This window comes from Pogona vitticeps, chromosome 6 (assembly GCF_051106095.1).
Source record: "Pogona vitticeps strain Pit_001003342236 chromosome 6, PviZW2.1, whole genome shotgun sequence".
Taxonomy (NCBI): Eukaryota; Metazoa; Chordata; class Lepidosauria; order Squamata; family Agamidae; genus Pogona; species Pogona vitticeps.
Window position 1 is genome coordinate 95,821,185 of NC_135788.1, and position 19,135 is coordinate 95,840,319.

The following is a 19,135-nucleotide window of genomic DNA, read 5'->3' on the forward strand; positions in this document are numbered from 1 at the left end:
TAAATAGGAAAAGCTGGATTCCCAATGTGGTATAGGGGATAAGACTAGGACTCAGAAGGCATGAGTTCAAATCCCTGTTCAGTCATGAAAGCTCATTGAGAGTGTGGAACTGTAAAATGATTCCTTAAATATCCAACTTACCATGAAAAGTCTATTAGGGTTGCGATAAGTTAGTTCCGACTTGATGGCACACGACAACAACAGGAATTTATTTATGTATTTATTTTATTGGATTTCTGCCCTGCCCATCTAGACCAAAGGTCTACAAATTTAAAACAGTTAAACCAATAAACATGCACTATAAATCCAAGATGGTAAAATGTGAATTTAAGATACAGAAGGAGTGAAAGCTTGCCCAAATAGCCAGGTCTTGACTTTGCTTCTGAAGACACCCAGAGAGGGAGCCAGGCAGTTGTTCCAGAGGCAAGAGACCACTGCCGAGAAGGCCCGGTTCCTCGTTCTTTCCTTCCAAACCTCCCTCAGGATTAGGCCCATCAGCCACCCGACCTGGCTGGAATAAGTGACTCTGGCAGAACTGGGTGGGAGGAGGTGCCCTGCCAGATATTGAGGTCCTAAACCATTTAGGGCTTTGTATGTCATCATTAGGACTTTGAAATCAACATGGAAACAAATGGGCAGCCAATGCAAGGCGGCCAGCTGGGGGAAATATGTTGGTACCTTTTCACCCCGTAAGAAGTCTCGCTGCCATATTCTGCACCAACTGGAGTTTTCGTGTCAGTCTCAAAGGCAGCACCAAGTAGAGTGCATTGCAGTAGTCTAATCTCGAGACTACGAGCACATGGACCAAAGTGGTGACCGCTCCCACATCAAGATAGGGACGCAGCTGGGCAATTCACCAAAGATGGAAGTGCGCGGGATGGACCACTGATGCCACCTGGGTATCCATGGTAAGCGCTGGGTCCAGATGTACACCCAAACTGCGAACCTCACTCTTGGCGGCAAGAGTCCCCCCCCCCAAAAAAAAGAGAAGGAGTTTTTCAGACCACTGATGTCTGGGGCACCCACCCGAAAGATCTCCGTCTTGCCCGGGTTCAGCCTCATTCCATTCTCCTGCATCCATTTCTGAATGGCCTCCAGGCAGTGTTCAAGGGATGAAACAGTATCCACAGTTGTTGGAAAAAAGGAGATGTAGTGCTGAGTATCATCAGCGTACTGATGACACGAAGCCCCATATCCCCTGATGACCCCTGCCAGCGGCATCATATAGATGTTAAATAGTATTGGAGAGATGATCGAGCCCTGTGGAACTCCACAACTGAGGCTCCACAGGGCCAAGAAACTCTCTCCAATCTGCATATTCTGCAATATTCTTCCTCCAACATTTAGTGGCACAATTCCCTTGGAACTATAAGTGACTAAAATATTAGTTATACTAGATGAAGAACAATGTTATCATTTGTGAAGTTATGCCCATAATGTAAATTAGATATACTTTTGCACTGGGGGGGGCAGGAAATGAATTAATTACAAGTAAGCAGTGATTTGCAACTAGTTGTCTCCAAGCCCTATGGAAATATCAAGACACCTTCATGTCTCCAGATTTTCAGTCTTGCCTCAACTTCCCTGAACACCTGCAATTATTTCTCATTTGCTGAGGTATTATTTAGGAATGACCAACTTCATGCTCATCAAAATATAGGAAAGGGAATACAGTAATTAGACAGAAACAACAAACAGTTATGTTAAAAAGATACAAGTTAATATATTACAAAACTAGAAATGCATCCACCAATAAAGCAGAAGTAACACTGAGGAGATCTCAGAATAAAATAAAGTATCATATACTGAAGATGAATTTAAGGCATGCTCACTTTTTAGAGGTGTTTTTACAATGCACCACTTTTTTAAGTATATATACATTTGTAAGATCTATAAACTTGTTCTTTTTTTTAAGGAACAAGTTTATAGACCTTTTCTTGGGATGCAACATTCTGAAGGAGGCAGCCTAATTTTTTTTTCTAAAAAAAGGTTGCAGCCATGTATGCCAGGAGCAAAAGGGCATTAATTCTGCATAAATTTGAAATTTGTGCTTAACATTTTGCCCTCTCTCCCCACCAGAAAAGAGGAAAAGAAAGGAAGCATGAAACCCAATTAACAGACCTTTAGGTGCAGCAGGTAGACTGAAGAAATTCAGCAAAACAACAGTTCCTAAAAGTATTTAGCAATACTGGATATATTTATCACCACTGTACGGAAAGGTATGTGTATATAGACAGACCTGTAGCATCCTTTTTTACTTAGGTTTCTCTTCTCAATGTAATTGCAAATAAACGCTTCCAAAAAGTTGATGAGTTGCCCTACAAATTTCATTGTTCACAAGACCTCCTTTTGCATCAGCTGCTGTTTATGCAACCAACAGACAGGATGTTAAGCATGCAATAGTTTCCCTGTTCACCAGCAGAGCACAGCATTTGCTCAATTTGACCCTGCATATGTTACATACTCCTGCACTGTAAGTGAATGTTGTAGCATATGCATAGTATTCCAAGGGGAAGAATATCAGGTCTTTCATTGTGGTCTGTCTAGGGTACAAGAATAAACACAACTAGGTCAAACATTAAAACAGTATGGTGTTATAAAGTGCCCAGGGCTGTGCTCAGAATTGGGAAGTCCTTCGTTCAAATTTCTCCTTTGCCTTGAACTCACTCATTAACCTTAGGCAAGCTGCTGATTCTTGCAGCCTTCATTTCCCACTGTGGGGGTAATAATATGGGGAGATAATAATACAGATTTACCATTTACTGTGATGTTTAAAGCCTGCAAAAAAATCATATACATGATTCACATCATACACTTGAATGCACTCTACAAAGCATACGGTGCTGATGATAAATAATAATGCTTCCTCCTCTGAATCTGAATCCTCCCCTGACATTCCCATGGATGGTGTGGATTCAGGAAAGACAATAAAAGGTGGTGCAAACAAGCAGTTACACCACTGATTTTGGTGGGTCATCCCTTAGGATTATTGAAGGACGTTTTGTTGCTATTAAAGCATCTTGATGACTTTTGAGTTCAGTGGAATCCCATGTATGGTGTGCGGGCCTGCAGCCAGACAGTGAAATATTTTGCCTATTTACTTGGAAGTAAATCTCTCTGTGTCCAGCAGACCTTAGTCACGTATAAGTTTTTTTTTTACAACTGGATCCCAAGGCAAAGTTCGAGAACAACGCCCTTCAAGGTTTTTAAAATGTAAAGTACTTCTTCTGTAATGTGGTCAGATATTACATATTCCGCAAAATTTTCTCTAAGTTCCCTCCTGATCCTAATTTCTACATCTTTTGTGCCACTTTCCAGTTCCAAGTATGCCCAATGTGGCAGATGCAAGCTGCACGCTGAGCAGTCTGAAAACAGTCCCGCTCATGATTCCGTTCTCTGGAGCCAGCACAAATCTGGGTCCTTTTCATCTTCTCAGGCTACGATGTTTAAATGGACAGACATTCGAGATCTGAATAAGCCATTTGAAACAAACAAACATCCCTTGATTGAGGCAGAACAAGAAGCCAATCTATTCCAGGAATAGATCTGTTCCAAATGGGCTTGGGCTGTGGTGCCAAACCAAAGCTTACTTCTTCCAACATAGGAGGCCTATAACTTGTTCCCAGACTGTGGCTAGTCCTGACAGAAAATGCATTGGAATGGGAGGAGAAAAATTGCATCTCTTAGCAGATTTGACCTGTGCAACAATATCCATTGGCTGTTATCCCACAGTGCTAACAGCTCTCATATAGCCTTTTGCAGTTTTTTTTCCTGCTGAATTCAGGTGATTAAAAAAAGAGTATTCTAATGTATATTATTATCATCATTATGCTGCACTTTTTATTTCTCAGCATTGCTGGTGCATGGGCATGGACCAAAGGGTCAAGCCTAAACATTAAAAATCAAGTCCTCAAAATTTACAGGTGAGGTGACAAATTTGCAAAATCACTGGTTTATGAACTGCGTATTTCTGTACTGTAGACTTAAGTGTCCAACACTCCTCTAAGAGGTTTACACATGAAAACAGTAACTCAAATATCAGCACATTTAAAAAAACAATGTTGAGAACATAAATACAATAACTAAATAAACCCCAAGTGACCACCGACTACAGGAATGACTATAGAAATAAATTACAAGAGCATGTCCTTAGAAGCTTCCTGAAACATTAGAGTCTTAAGCATCCTCTTAAATCATGGGAGGAAGGAGGCCTGATGTTGTTTCCATATTCTTTTGATTTCTTCCCTTAATGTTTAGCATGTTGCAGTTTTTGTACTTTCTGTACTTTTGAGGTCGCTTGTTGATGAAACGCCAGCTTCTTTCTGGTATTTTTTTCTAGACGGTTTGTTGTTGTTACCACTACTGATTATTTCTTTACTCAACAATTATACAATATGTAAGAAACCTACTTTTTTAAAGGAAAGCTGTAAAAGAGGAAGGCAAGGTGGAGTTAAAAAAAAACCACAGGCAGATCTTTTAAAAGACATTTTTCAGATAAGGGATGTTACAGTATGTTTGTGTTCATTATGTGCCATCAAGTTACATGCGATTTATGGCAAACCTAACAGTGTTTTAAAAATACGTCAGATATTTAAGGAGTGATTTTACCAGTACCAGGCCCAATGGATTATCACAGCTAAATAAGGATTTGAACACAGGTCTCTTGAGTCCTTGTCCATCACTCCACTGGCAGCTCTGGATAAGAGACAGAGCTTAAATTATAAATTTAGAAGGGAAATAATTTATCACATGTGTCCATTAGAGCAGGTGTGTGCAAACCTATGGCCCTCCAAAAGTTATTGGGTGGCAGCTCCTAGAATTCCGAATGACAATGCTAGTTAGTGGTAATGGCAGTTGTGATGCTACATCTGGAGAATATCCTCCACGTTGGTTTCACTTCCCCTAGTCTGAATATCAGGGATCTCCTACCAACTATCTTCAGACTCAAAAAGCTACTTAGATGAGTAGCAAAATGTTTCAACCTAATAAGAAATAAGTCCAGTTGCCATGACTCAACTTCCAGATAACCTCACTTCGATGACTGAGAGTCTTCACAGATATATATCATTTCCAGGCGTTGACTTCCAGCCCTGTTATTTGTCACTGTTATTGACTCTACACCTGCCCTGAGTAATTAAATATGTGACAAGAGAGAAAAAGTAGTAGCCTTTGCATGGATTACCCTTTCCATCTGGGAAATGACCATGGTAGTAATAAGTAGCAAGCTTCCCTTTCCACATAAAAGCATTTAGTCCAGCAGCCCTTCAAAACCCGGATAAGGAATTATCTAAACTAAAAGTGTGTTTTCTTCTTCTCCCTAATCTAACCTCTGTTGCAGTGCTTCCCAACCTTGGACCCCCAGATGTTCTTGGGCTACAACTCCCAGAAATCTTGGCCAGCACAACTAGTGATGGAGGCTTCTGATTTTCTGCTCAGCCTTCTGTAACACTTTCTGTATTACTGCCTGTTACATTGGCTTCCTGCCTGCTTTTAAGTGAGCTCAAGGCAGTAAATGCAGTTTATTTCTTCCTCACTTTATCCCCCAAACAACCTTGTGGGGTAGGCCTGGTTAATCGAGAGTGGCCATCCCCAGGACATCTTATGTTTTTTCATACAGGCCAACAGTTGTAATCACACTGCCTTTTACTAAACTTTCCTGTTTTAAATCTAGAAAATCTTGGTCACTGCTACCTTTGCAAATCTTATCCTGTGTAATTTGGTTTTACTCACAATAAGAGGAACTTCAGATAATAGAAACCAGAGTCATTCCACACCAGCTGAACAAAAAAAAGGACTGGAGCTGATAACAATCCAGAAAGGTTTATAAAATGTACTTTCCTCTAATCAGGAAACTTTTGGAAGGAACAAAGAAGCCACAACTCATAGCCATTTGAAGATTTTTGTAAGCAGACATTCTGCTTCAGCACTTCAGTCATTCATGCTATATAAAGCCTGTTGGTCAATCAGAATTTGACTGTAGGCCAGCCTGTTGTTGGAATGTAGCCACCTGGAATCTGAAATGGCTGAGGAATGCTGAACACTCTCCCTGAACCAGAATACAGTATACTGATTTGAGATTTTTGGGGTATTTCTTTCCCTACAAAACAGAAACAACAATTAATGTTTTGTAGAACCAGCTTATATTACAGACACCCATCTTTCTGTCTTCAATCCTCCTTGAAAATCTTTGTTCTCACCCAACTGCCCCATTTTTCTTGCTGCACTGCCTCAAGGGTTGTGTTAAATTAGCATTCTCTTCCTCTCAGGTTTCTATCATGCTCTGTGCTAACTTATATTTTAAACAGTGAGATATCACTTTCAAGTGAAACAAAACCTCTGAAAAAACAAAATTCTTGGGGATAACAGAAATTTAAACCATCTAGTTCTTCCACCCCACTATTCTGAGATAAAGCACCCTTGCTCTCTCTTAATCCTGATAGGAATATATGATACCCCAAAGAGAAATAGATTGCTACTTTTATTTCTTTGGCACTTGAGATTTTAATTACTTAGCCGGTTACAACCATGAAGGGATCTCAACTCAATTACAAGTTTTTAGACTTCTGTGTGGGGAAACAGTAAACAGTGAAAAACAGGACACAAAGGGAGCAGACTGCTTATGGTTTAATAGAAAAGCAAGGTGGGGGAGAGTTGCTTAGGCAATCCCTCTTCAAATCAACCCAATCTCACTTCCACAGAGATATTTCTCAAAGCTGCCTTTTGTACAGTGGCCGCAAATTATCATCTGACTGTGGATTTAGCAGTGATTTATATACATATAATTTATTTGTGGGATTTAGATTCTCTTTTCCTTTACCCTACTTTACAGGGCTATGGGGAATTTGCACAAGAGCATATTCATATAATGGCAATAGAAGAAAGAATACAGCTTCACAAGAATGCTTGGATCTCCTTGTTCTTTTCCTATCAGAGATCTGAAGTCATAATGCCAAGGCTGCTCCGATTTTGACCACAGAAGCCAAGTACTAACATAACTGAAGATGGGAAAAATTCTCAAATAAGTGGCCAGATAACTTCAGCAGCAGTGCTACAATATTTGTGTAATTAAGGCTGCTTCTGAGAAGTCCTTGTCCTGCCCTAACAGACATTAACAGCGGGCATCTGAGAAGCATGGATCTCTGCAAAATCCTAATACAGGTGAAGATAATCCTCGTAATAATCTGATTCTCACTTATTTATGGCTTTGAAGCTTCAATTGGCACTCTGCTAGGACTAGAAACTTAATGGCCAAGAAGGTACACTTCTCCCTTAAATTACACAAGTCTGAAGAGCATGGTTTTAGTTACACACATTTTCCCCCAACAAATAAATAAACATTCCAATAAATAAATATTCAATAAATACTGTGTCCCCAGCCAGCCAGAACCTCATGAGTTCAACAATGAAAGCATCAAAGTGGACTTGTTGTTTAGTCCAGAGGTTCCCAACCCCCAGTTTGTGGCCTGGTGCCGGTCTGTGCCTGAGCCAGACCAGGCCATGGAGACACACCTCCTGCCCCATCCCCCGCACGCACTCACCCCCGCAGAGCTGATTTGAGCATGTGCTTCAGCACCCTCGTGCAAGCGCTGCTGTTTGCCCATACACATGAGCGTCCACACAAGCACTGTGCCAATATTTGCGCATGTGTGCACATGTGCTCATTCGCACGTGCACAAGCGCGGAGATGCCCCTCCTTCCCCAGCCAGTCCGTGGGGTGAAAAAGGTTTGGGACCCCTGATTTAGTTGTTCTTCGTGACCTCATCGACCAGAGCACATACACTAAGCCCTCCTGGAGTTTGGTCTACCTGCCCCTAAAAACATTTTTAATTTAGCCTCTAGATCAAGGGCTCATAAGGCCCTTTAAGGCTCATTACACAAGGTACTGTATGGAAAGGATTGGCAATGCTATGGAAGAGAACCCCAACAGAGAAAACTGTTCTCTCTCTCTCTCTCTCTGTTAATCATCTGTTTATGTTTTATAATTACATTTCGGGGGTGGCCTCTAAGATGTATACATGGATTTTAACTACTCATGGGTCCAGCACCCCTAACCCATTACTGTTGAAGAGAGAAGTACTGCCTAGCACAACACTTTCTAGTTTTAAAAATAATTAGCAGGCATTCTATCCAAGCCACTTAAACAACCTACTAAAATCAAAAGTATATAGGCACTTGGAAATGTTAGCTATTGATTATACACACAGAACTGCAAAATCTGTGCTTTGATGGGAAGCACTGTGTTTGTGGATCAGTCCTGTTCCTTACAGACTAAGGCAGGATCACAGTGTGTAGAAATTGGTATAGAATGCTAGCTTACAGCCACTTATTTCAAACCACACAGACTAGTTTGATTTAGTTTGCAGGATTTTTGTTAAACGTTTCAATCTGATAACTTGGTTTAGCCACAGAATAAGTGGTACCAGTTATGTCAGAATATGGGATAAGGCATGTGTTAAACAGCAACACCCCCCCCATCCATTTAAGTTGTTATTCCACAAATGTTTTACTTACCACTTGCTCTGAAAATATTGAGTACTCTATATTAATGATATAATGATGTCAATATGTGTTGTATTTACTGAGAAATGGCTGGGATTTTGTCTCCAGAAACTTACTATGATTCATCTTTGATGAGGCAATAGAGTAGAGACAGTGACTGAATCTTAGAATTGGCAGAGAACTTAATATGTCTTTCATCATCCCTGTGCCATACAGGAAAATGGGAAGAATCTCCATTCAGTTTGGTTACATGAATTTACATTTTGTTCTTAATGAGGGAATGGGACTACTATATCATGTCAATGTATGATCTATAGCAATCATTTGTGGCAGATCAATAGTCTATAAACTCCTCTGTTTGCAGAAGTCTTAATTTCTACTCACTTGGGGACAAATTCTTACCGTTTTCCCGAAAATAAGACCTAACCTAAAAATAAGCCCTAGTATGATTTTTCAGGATGCTAGTAATATAAACCCACCCCAAAAATAAGTCCCAGTTAAGTTAAATCCTGCCTTCCACCATTGTGCAGCAACCAGAAGAAGATGACATGACTGTATTTGAATAAATGTAGATTATAGTACATGGAAAAAAAATCCCCTGAAAATAAGCCCTAATGTGTTTTTTGGAGCAAAAATTAATATAAGACCCTGTCTTATTTTTGGGGAAACACAGTAGTAGGACAATAATTATTTACAATCCTGCATTACAGATATACAGTACTGTAGTTTGTTGTCTTGCATGCTACAGTATTCCTTCATGAGTCTCATTTACTTACAAGCAGAAACCTCAAGCTAAATGTAAATTTTGTGTGCTGGAAAATGTTCATAAAAGGATTGTTTGACATTTTATCTTTATATACTCTATACTGTATTAAAGGTTTCATAACTCAGGATGTCAGTAATATTATGAAAAAAAGGAACCCTGCAACTATTAGACCAGTTAATTTTATGTTTGTACCTATTGATTGATTGATTGACTGATTGATTGATTGATTGATTTGATTTATATACTGTCCATCCAGAATGTGTCTACTCTGGGTGGTTTACATATAGCATAAAAATAAAATTCAGATTGATCACAGAGTCCAAGATGGGAAAGGAAGAAAAAGAAGAGAGAGAGAAAAAGAAAAGGGGAGATAGCCTAGGTAATGGCTGTAGGAAAGGCCTGCCTGTATAGCCATGTCTTCGAGTTAGTCTTGAAGGCCCTCAATGAGGGAGCCAGGCAGATCTCTATAGGTAAGTTGTTCCAGAGGTGAGGGGCCACTGCTGAGAAGGCCCGATTTCTATTTTTTTCTCACCAGGCCTCTTGGCATTAGGTCCCTCAGCTGCCTGGCCTTACTGGAGTAGGTGATACAGGTATGGGTAAAACTGGGCGAAAGCAGGTGCTCTGCCAGGTATCGAGGGCCTAAACCATTAAGGGCTTCATATGTAATGGTTAGCACCTTGAAATCAAATAAAAAATCAAATAAATTTATTGTCATTGTAAAAACATAGTATACCCATACAACAAAATTCACACAGACACCGAGAGAACAGACCCACATGCACACACATAAAAAAATCCCCAAACACTCCCCACCCACTAAAAATCCCCCACTAAGAATACAAACATTTACACCGTAGGCTAAGTAACACTGTCCGATCAATGCAGAAGCAAATAGGTAGCCAGTGTAAGGCGGCCAAAGTGGGGGAAATATGGTGAAATCTTTTAACCCCTGTTAATAGCCTGGCTGCTGTGTTCTGGACCATCTGGAGCTTCCACATCAGTCTCAAAGGAAGCCCCACATAGAGAGTGTTACAGTAGTCTATTCTTGAGACTACAAGCGCATGGACCAGTGTGGTGAGCATCCCCGCCTCCATATAGGGATGCAGCTGGGCAATCCGCTGAAGATGTAAGTGGGCAGACTGAACCACGGATGCTACCTGGGTCTCCATGCTAAGCACACGGTCAAGATGGGCCCCCAGACTGCAAACTGATTTCTTTGTGGTGAGTCACCCCCCTCCAAGAGAGGGAGTTCCTCAAACCCCTGACATGGGGGGGGTGGCCACCCGCAGGGCCTCCGTGTTGTCCTATCTTTGTCTTTCAAAAGAAATGCCAAAGTGGCAAACCACTGCTTTTGATGCCATCACTTGTGGATAACACACCGATGGCTGTGATACCTGTGACGTTAAATCGTTTTTCTGGGGCTATCGGAAATCATGAACTCAGGTGGCCGGCTGGGTGCCTCCCATTTTGACCCTAAAACAACATTCATGACTCCTCGTTCTTAAATACTGTATGTAGTTTGAGGTAAGGGATAAAATGTCGTCCCCTTTGAACTCCTTCCTAAGAATGAAAAATTTCAGAAATTAAGAGTAATGAGTGGTTCCCGCTTTAAAACGCCAAATGGCGATTATTTCGGAACAGGCATTCCTTTTCGGCTGCCTTTGGAGAGTCGGGTTTTTTTTGAGGGGGGGGTTAAAACTCTTCCGGAGATTTCTAGAGGAAGCGCTGGGCAGCCGCACTGAGCCCTCCGGGGCGGGGGGGGAGAGAGAGAGAGGAAAAAGAGCGCAGAGCCAACCACCTGACCCGCGCGTGGCGCAGCTCTGGCTCGCTCTGACTTCGGCAACAGAAGGAGAGCCGCCCAGCCTTTCCTTTTCTGTCAGGAGCTTTCCCCCTCCCGCGCACCCTCGCTGTTTCGTTCCAACGCGCGTGCGCCATGACAACAGCCCCTCCCCACTTTTAGTTGACGTCTCTTGTCACGCGCGTGGGCAGTCTCGCGAGGTCCCATGCTTCTCTCTCTCTCTCTCTCTCTTCCGGCCCCTCACGCATTCGCCGCCGCCGCTGCTATACAAGTCAAACCTAAGCACGTGAGAGACAGAGAGTGAGAGGCAGAAACAGAGGCAGCGCCGCGGGCGGATCCGAATGGCTTACGGACCTTTCCTTGCCCGCTTCGTTTCCAGCGGTTTAGCGGCGTCACTGTCTCCTAGTGCGCAGGCGCTCCAGCGTTGGTGTTACCCAACCAGGAGCCGAGGCTCCTCCTCAGCATTTTCGCTCGCCTGGAAGCGGGAGGGGGCGGCAGCGGCGGCAGCAGCAGCGCCAGTACGCGAGAGCGGGAGGAAGAGAAGGAGGGCAAGGTGGAGCGCGCGTGCGCAGTGGGCGCCCCGTTCTCAGAGTCTACCGGTGGAAGGAGGGCGGCAGCGGCAGCCCCAGCAGGACAGCGCGCGGTCGCGTCAGGCCCTCTCCCTTGCTTTCTCTTGGTCGGGGCAGGCGCGGCGCGCGCAGCCTCCTCCTCCTCCTCCCATTTTCCGTCCCCTCCGCCTCCTGTCAGCGGGAGGTTGCTGCCGCCCCCTCAGTGCGCGCGCGCGCTGGGCCTCCCCGTTCGCCTCAGCAGCAGCAGCAGCAGCAGCAGGAGGACTAGCCACCGCCTCCTTTTCAACCTCCACCGCCGCCGCCGCCACCACCAGCCTCACCACTACCATCTCCTCCTCCTCCTCCTGTCCAGTTGCTACGATGCCGGAGAAGCGGCCCTTCGAGCGGCTCCCGGCCGAAGTGCGCCCCATCAATTACGGGCTGTGTCTCAAGCCCGACCTTGTTGACTTCACCTTCGAGGGAAAACTCGAGGCCGCCGTGGAGGTAGGCAAGCAGGCAGGCAATGCGGAGCGGCGAAGGGTGGGCAAGTAAACGGAGCGCGGACCGGGGGGGGGAAGGGACGGGAGGGGAGAGATCGGGGTGTGTGTCTATGGGTGCAGGGCTGAGTGGCTCGTCTTGTGAAGGGGAATACCAGGAAGAATGGGGTGGGGAAGGGCGGAGAGGTGTTAGAGGAGAGATATTGTCTGTGTGTGTGTGTGTGGGGGGGGTCTAGGGATCGTGGGTTGTTTGGGGGAAGCAGCGCAAGAGTTCCGGGTGAGGACATGGCTAAGGAGGCCTTGGTGTGGAAAGAAAGGTAGGAGTGAAGGGGCCCTCAGAAAGGTGACCAGTGATTGAGGGCTTCACCAGAGGAGGGGCAGGAATGAGGATGTCGTAAAAAGGTAAGTAGTGGGTGTGGAGCTTGGGAGGCCTTAGGTGTGCGATGATGGTTAGAAGTGGAATAAATGGAGTGTGTATGTGTGTGAGAGAAAATCGGATCAGGATGATTAGAAAGGGTGTAGGAAGGAAGAGTTTGGATGAGTGGCTCAGTTTTTTTGTCATGGGAGAAAATGATAGTTTTCGGTGTACTGCTCCCTGCTGACTTAAGTCCTGTCTGTGTGTGTGAGTGAGTGAGAGAGAGAGAGAGAGAGAGAGAATGAATTACATTCCTCTCCACCTATCAGTGGTGTCTGCAATTATTTTGAGATCTTGTATTGTGTGTATATTTTGAGGAATGGATCTCTGAAGTTTCCCTGGAGATGGAGCCCTTCTGAAACTGTAGAGGATGGACATGTTATTTAAGTATTTCAGGAAAGCAGATTTTGTAAACATGGAGTAGGAGCGATACTTCTTTAGAAGAGTAAGTGTGGGGGCAGGGGTAGTTTACCTAAGATAGTGGGTTGTGTTGACATGAAACAGCAGTTCCCTTAGTTTTACTCTCAGTCTGTGAGAGGTAGAGATAGTCTCCTAAGAATGAATGGAAGGGAATCCTGTTTGCAGGTGTTCAATCTGGAAGGGAGGAAAAATCTTCTGTAGGTTATGTAGGAAGGGAAAGTTGACTTTAGGACCTTGTGTGTCCCTTCACCTCTGGCTTTGGAATTTGAGGTTTAGTTGTCATGTCTACCTTCTTGAATTTTAGATGAAGATAATGTATTGCTTTAGAAAATGGCATTTGTAATAGAGGGGTATACTGTAATGTGTAAGGATTGGAGAGCACATGGATCTATGCCATTATTTGGGGAAAAGTCAACCATGAACTTGCCATACCTCCTTGGCAGAGGTTGGAGAATGTATTCTGCTATGGAAGCTTGCCGTTTTTCTTCTGTTTAAGTATGCAGAGTCTGAGGATTACTCCTAGCGAGTATCACAATAGAGTCATGTTTGTAAAGCTTGGATCCAAGTATTAAAGTGTTGGGGCTCCTGAGTCCTGTTACATTATAATTCAACTTCCTTAATATGAAAAACTAATATGAACATTAAAAGTGATTATTTAAAGGGTTTGTCAGAAGATATTGGAAGGAGGAGTCACTCTGACTTTTTAATTTGGTTTACCATGGGAATTTTCACTTTTTTATTCAAGTTGCCAGCTCAATTAACATATCCAGATGAAAGCCAAAACCAAAATTGAGTTGCATTTTGCAACTGTACTATTAGGAAGAATGGCCCCTGACCAGGAGGTAGAACACTAAAGAGCTTTTTGTAAGGTCCGTTGTGTTGTTTTAAAATGTAGTGCATGTCTTTTAGTGATTTGCATGTCCATATGCTTTCCAGATGTTTTCAGCCTATTAGAGGTGGAGGTAAGAGATGTAAGGAGAGCTATTGCTTTTAGTCTTGCTCTTTGTGTATTATAAATTTTCTACCATGTTTCCCCGAAAATAAGACAGGGTCTTATATTAATTTTTGCTCCAAAAACGCAGTAGGGCTTATTTTCAGGGATGCTTTATTTTTTTCCATGTATAACAATCTACATTTATTCAAATAAGTTACGTTATCTTCTGGTTGCTGCACAATGGTGGAGGCTGGGGTTTCACTTAACTAGGGCTTATTTGGGGGGTAGGGCTTATATTATGAGCATCCTGAAAAATCATACTAGGGCTTATTTTCAGGTTAGATCTTATTTCCAGGGAAATAGGGTAATTTAAAACTTAATTTAGTTGAGCTGTGTGTATCCATGTGTGTTGGCTGATAAGGTCAAAGATACATTTGCCCCAAACACCCAGAACCCTATTGGTTATTTTCACAAGTGTAAATACAGTGGTGTAAATTTCACAATGAATTGCATCTAGTTAACTATTTACTGCTCATATTCTTCATGGCAGTATAATTGCTGCAATTTATATTGTACTTTGGTAGCGTAAATAACCAATTACATTCTGACCATCAGCTTTTTCCCCCAGTAGCTTCCCAGCTTTGGCTTTGTACATAGACAGGATTGCTTGTAATTTAAATGTGCTAAATAGTGAAATGGTATTCGCTGAAGTTTCCTTACCAATTTGAAACATGGATACAATGATAGACAGCAATTTAAATCAGTCTTATCTGTGGAATGTCTATTCAGTACAAAGCTCTGAGTTTAAATTTTTCTAGAAGGCAAAGGAAGTTTTCCTTTGAAACTTCTGTGCACAGTATGCACTGACTCTTGCTAGACTCTTCTGGATTGTTTCCTGATCGGGATGACTTGCATGAATATAGTGCAGTTTGAGATACCAAGAAGAGTTTTAGTCCAGTGTAACACAAAAATGCTTTGTCATAAGATTTCTGAAACCTTGTGATTTAATAATGAATCCTTCATGAGCAAGGATTAAGTTTTCTCGGGTATGGCTCATTCAAGGAGTGTGTGCTAAACTAGTTCAATTACTGATGTGGTTATAGATTTAGGTAGGGTGGAATGGACTGAATTGGAGTGAGTGTTCCTGAATTGTGAGAACCTAGAAGGTGACTCTTTATAAATGCAATTAATGCATCAGGGAATCAATGCAAGTTTTGGTTCTGCTTCTCTTTTAGTTAATCTTGTGTACTTTTGTAAATTGTGTTCAACACAGTATGTTTGTGCACAGTTTGTAGTGCTCAGATTTTGCAGTGGGGTAAGCAACCTGACACCTTCCAAATATGATGGTCTGCATACACACCCCATCTGCCCCAGCCAACATAATCAATGGTCAGGATTGTGGGAGATGTAATCCAAAACATCTGGAGGCACAGAGTTGCCTAACCATGCTTTCATCCCATGTTTAGAACTTGAAAACTCTTAAAAAACTGAAAGTTTGTGAAAATGTTTCCGTGTACTGTATGAGCCAAAACATATACAGTACTTGTTAAGAGTTTTAAAGTGAAATAGTTGTGATAGCTATATTTATTTCTGCCCTAAATGCAGCACAAGTTAAATTTCAGATTAAATTCTGTGGGGCAAGTGTGTTCTTCAGGCAGTTTTTTTAAAAGATTATGGGTTTAATATTCACATGGAGAAGAGATCCATAGAAAACAGTATTGAGGTACTTCTCACAAACTGTTTGAGATGAAGAAAAACAATACTGTATTCTCAAAAAACAGTACTGCTTGGCCATGACTGATTTGTTCAGGAGGAGTAAAGTTTTCATTTAAGAATTTCGAGAGCATTTTGACTACATAATCAGATATTAAAGCACACTGAGAGGTGACCAGTAGAATAAATACCATGGAGACAACTTACAGGGAAAAGAATGCAAGCTCCAGCCGAGAATGGCCTGTGTATTTCCAAGTTAACTGACTAGAGAGTTTGAGTGTGTGCTTGTGCATGTATCTTGTGCACCAGTGCAATAAAATAAAAACATAAGGTTTCTCAGGTGGATGCAACGTTTAGTGATGACATTTGTAAAGTCGTATTGTTAAATTATGATGGAAAGTAACCAGCAGTGAACAAGCCATATTAATGATTTCCTAACCACCTTATTGCAAAGGTTTCTTGATGAAGTATACCAACATTCTCTTACTGGTTTTTACCACTTGCAATAGTTATTTCAAAATATTTGAAATAAAAGTAATGCAGTCGATTCTTTTTTCCACGTTTGGCCCGCACAACTGACATAAAATTATGCACATTTCCAGTGCTTGTAAACGAAGGGGAGAAATCTTTCACCACAGGCCTAATCAACATAGAGAGGATGCAAATCTGACTCATGAAACCTCCCAGGTCATCCTCCTTACAAGCTACTTGAATCTCCACATTCTTGAAATTATAAGGAGCAGGGGAGAGAGAAACTAAGGCAGAGATTCTGATGTACTGTACATCTTATTTGAGAGGGAGTGTGTGTGATACTGGCTGCGCTCAGCAGATATTTTCAGATGCTAATTAAGAGTATTTCAGTGCTCCTCCTCATTTGCTGCATGTGGAATGAGGAGAAGCAAAGCTGAAGATCTGGTTGAAGTTCGTGATGTCTATGATCTCATCCTGCCTTTTAGAGCTGCAGGTGGATTGCTTTGGCTGTCTGCCCAAAGCACAACTAGTTCTCCATCATCTATAAAGTGTTCTGTTGTTCACCAAAAACTGGTTTTATACTTGTTCAAAGCTAATGTGATATGTAAATGTTTAGAATTAATTTATCTACAAAATCGATGGACATGTAATAAGTTTATTATGGCTTCTTGGTTTAAATGATTTGTCATTATGATGGAGGTCAGAAGCTAGTTGGTTCATTATTTGTTTCTTTACCCCACTCAGTCTTTTTACCAATCCATAAAGGTGTGAAGCAAAAGGAAAATAATGCCTCCTCAGATAAAGTGTACTTGCCTGATTTTCTTCCTGAACACCTCACCTTATTCTTCTTGGCAAGAATTGTCTTCTACACCCTAGTGCTTCCCTATGTAGAGTTCTTCCTGGGCCAAAATGTCTAAGCTTTCGGTGTTTTGTATGAAAAAAGAACCTTTAATGGAGCTATGTATATTTTGCTAATATCTGGAAAGGATTGCATTTCTAAGCAGGATATTTTGACTGTTATGCAATGCAAATTGTGTACGCTCAGAGAATGAAAAGTTAATACAAAATATTGGTTATTGATGCTTTTTCAGTCCTATTGCTGGGTAAGACTGCAAAGCAGTCTAGTAATATCTGCTAGATCAGAGGTTGGGGCCTTTCTCGCCCCTTGGGCACAATCAGAATTTTGAGAATCTGCCATTTGTAACAACTGATGGAAAGAGAAGCTTGCAAAATGGCTGCCACTGAGACATGCAGCCACTCAGAAAATGTAGTATCATGCAAAAACCAGATATTTCAACATAGAAGAAAACATGAATCATGGTTGCTTTTGTTTTGCTTCCTCAAAACACCCGTTTCATAGACAGGTAAACTGTTGAGACCAGAAGTCAGTATCTTTGTCTAGGACCCTAAGCAGAAGGCTGAGGTAGTGTTTGATCTTTAAATGTTGAACTATGCATTTGCTTTACGAAAGTACAATAAAATACATAATGTGCAGAAGAAGGAAAACTTTTTCTGAACGTCAGCAGTGAGGCAACCCCACCTCAAAAGTACACACCTCAAAACTCCAGACCCCCATCATGCCCTCCCACCAATAGATCACATCTCCCAAACACAGGGGACTTCAATGCTTCTAGTAAACAAACAAAAGAAATCAATACCTGCAAATGTGAAGGAATAGTATTCCTGTCCTGCTGCTCTGAAGTTTGGCATAGCGGTCATGCACTAGCAGGAGAAGCAGAGGAGAAGAGAAACCAGAAAATGGCTGTGATTGGGTGGGGATTGTCTATATTTTTAAAATCATGTACAGGATTCTTTGGTTTGTTCAACAAATGGTGGTTTAGTCTTATATGCAAATGCTATCAAAAAAGTGGTGGATCTTTTTAGCAGTACTTTCTCACTTGATGAAAGAAAGCTGAATGTCATGTTGTAAACAGTGTAGTTAGTGGACTTTGATTAGGAGAGCTGGCTCCAGATCTCCACTGAACCATGAAGCACACTGATCTAGGGACCAATCAGAATCTCATAGTGCTGTTAGGATTACCCTGTGTGTTTTTCCCTGAGTTCCTTGAAATATGTGTGGATTACAAAGGTTGATGATAAAAAAAAAAAGTAAGAAAGAGTGAATCAGAGCTAACAAGCTTTTCAGGGAAACTCTTTGAAACACTGTCCTGAAAAGTGTAATTTCTTCTTGCATTTCTTATCAGAAAACATTTATAGCACAACTGAAATTCTGTTACACAGGTGTTTTGATAAATTTAAGATTTCTGACTCTCCCACTTCAAGGTTCTGAGGCTTCCACATGATCTCTTTCTTTGTGGGGAAGCTGTTGGAAGCCAAGGGACTGGAGGGAAGTCTCTGGTGGTGATTTTCAGGAATTAAAGATTGCCCCCATCCTGTGGCCCCCAGCAGCTTCCCCAGGATAAAACAAATCCCAAGAGAGCCTAGGAACCTTCTTTGGGGGCGGGGGGGGGGGGACTGAAAAAGATTTCACAGCTAATGATGCAATCAGCCCTATGTGTAACATAAAGTTGTGCAACAAGATTTCAGCCATAATATTGTGAGCCAACCATTTTAAACATCAGATGAGCAATAGATTGTTTTTTCTTATCAATGAGAGAGACTTGTGACAGCATTTAGCAGTTGGTTTAAAAAGTCCTTTGCTGAAAACTTCTGCATTTTAGTTGTAGTCAAGAAACACTACAGTCACATTTTAGGACATTACACAGTCAAGAACATTCATTATTTAACTGATCCTTTTGCATCTTTTTTTTTACAGATCCCTTGTAGTCATGGAAGCCTCAGAAAGAGATAACTTTTCTGTGATCATCAGATATTTGTTATTGATACTGCAGAAAATAATGTGATTTCAAAATTCATAAAATTGAGTATGTTTTATTTGACTATGTTGTAGTGGTCCCCAACCTTTTTGACACTAGGGACTGGTTTAGTTGAAGATCATTCACCCAAGGACGGTGGTGGGGTGGGGGAGTACTTGTCATGCAGTAGGTTGTTCAAGGATAGGTTTGAATCAAGCTCATTACATGTATTGTGCCCTTTATTTCTATTATCATTGC

General features: G+C 41.8%; 1 protein-coding gene and 1 long non-coding RNA gene across 2 annotated transcripts in view; one reads left to right on the forward strand and one right to left on the reverse strand.

Annotated features, from left to right (window-relative positions):
* Window positions 1-5,885: 5,885 nt before the first annotated feature.
* LOC140708445 (uncharacterized) lies at window positions 5,886-11,553 on the reverse strand. Its single transcript, XR_012088624.2, has 2 exons — window positions 11,418-11,553; window positions 5,886-6,097 (listed from the first exon to the last, which is right to left on the reverse strand). It is a non-coding gene; the product is annotated as an uncharacterized LOC140708445 (long non-coding RNA).
* Window positions 11,364-19,135, forward strand: part of NPEPPS (aminopeptidase puromycin sensitive) — a 102,889-nt gene continuing 95,117 nt past the window's right edge. The window contains exon 1 of the mRNA XM_020785617.3: window positions 11,364-12,115. Within this exon, the coding sequence (XP_020641276.3) occupies window positions 11,405-12,115 (711 nt within the window). The 5' untranslated portion in view covers window positions 11,364-11,404. The remainder of the gene's footprint in view (window positions 12,116-19,135) is intronic.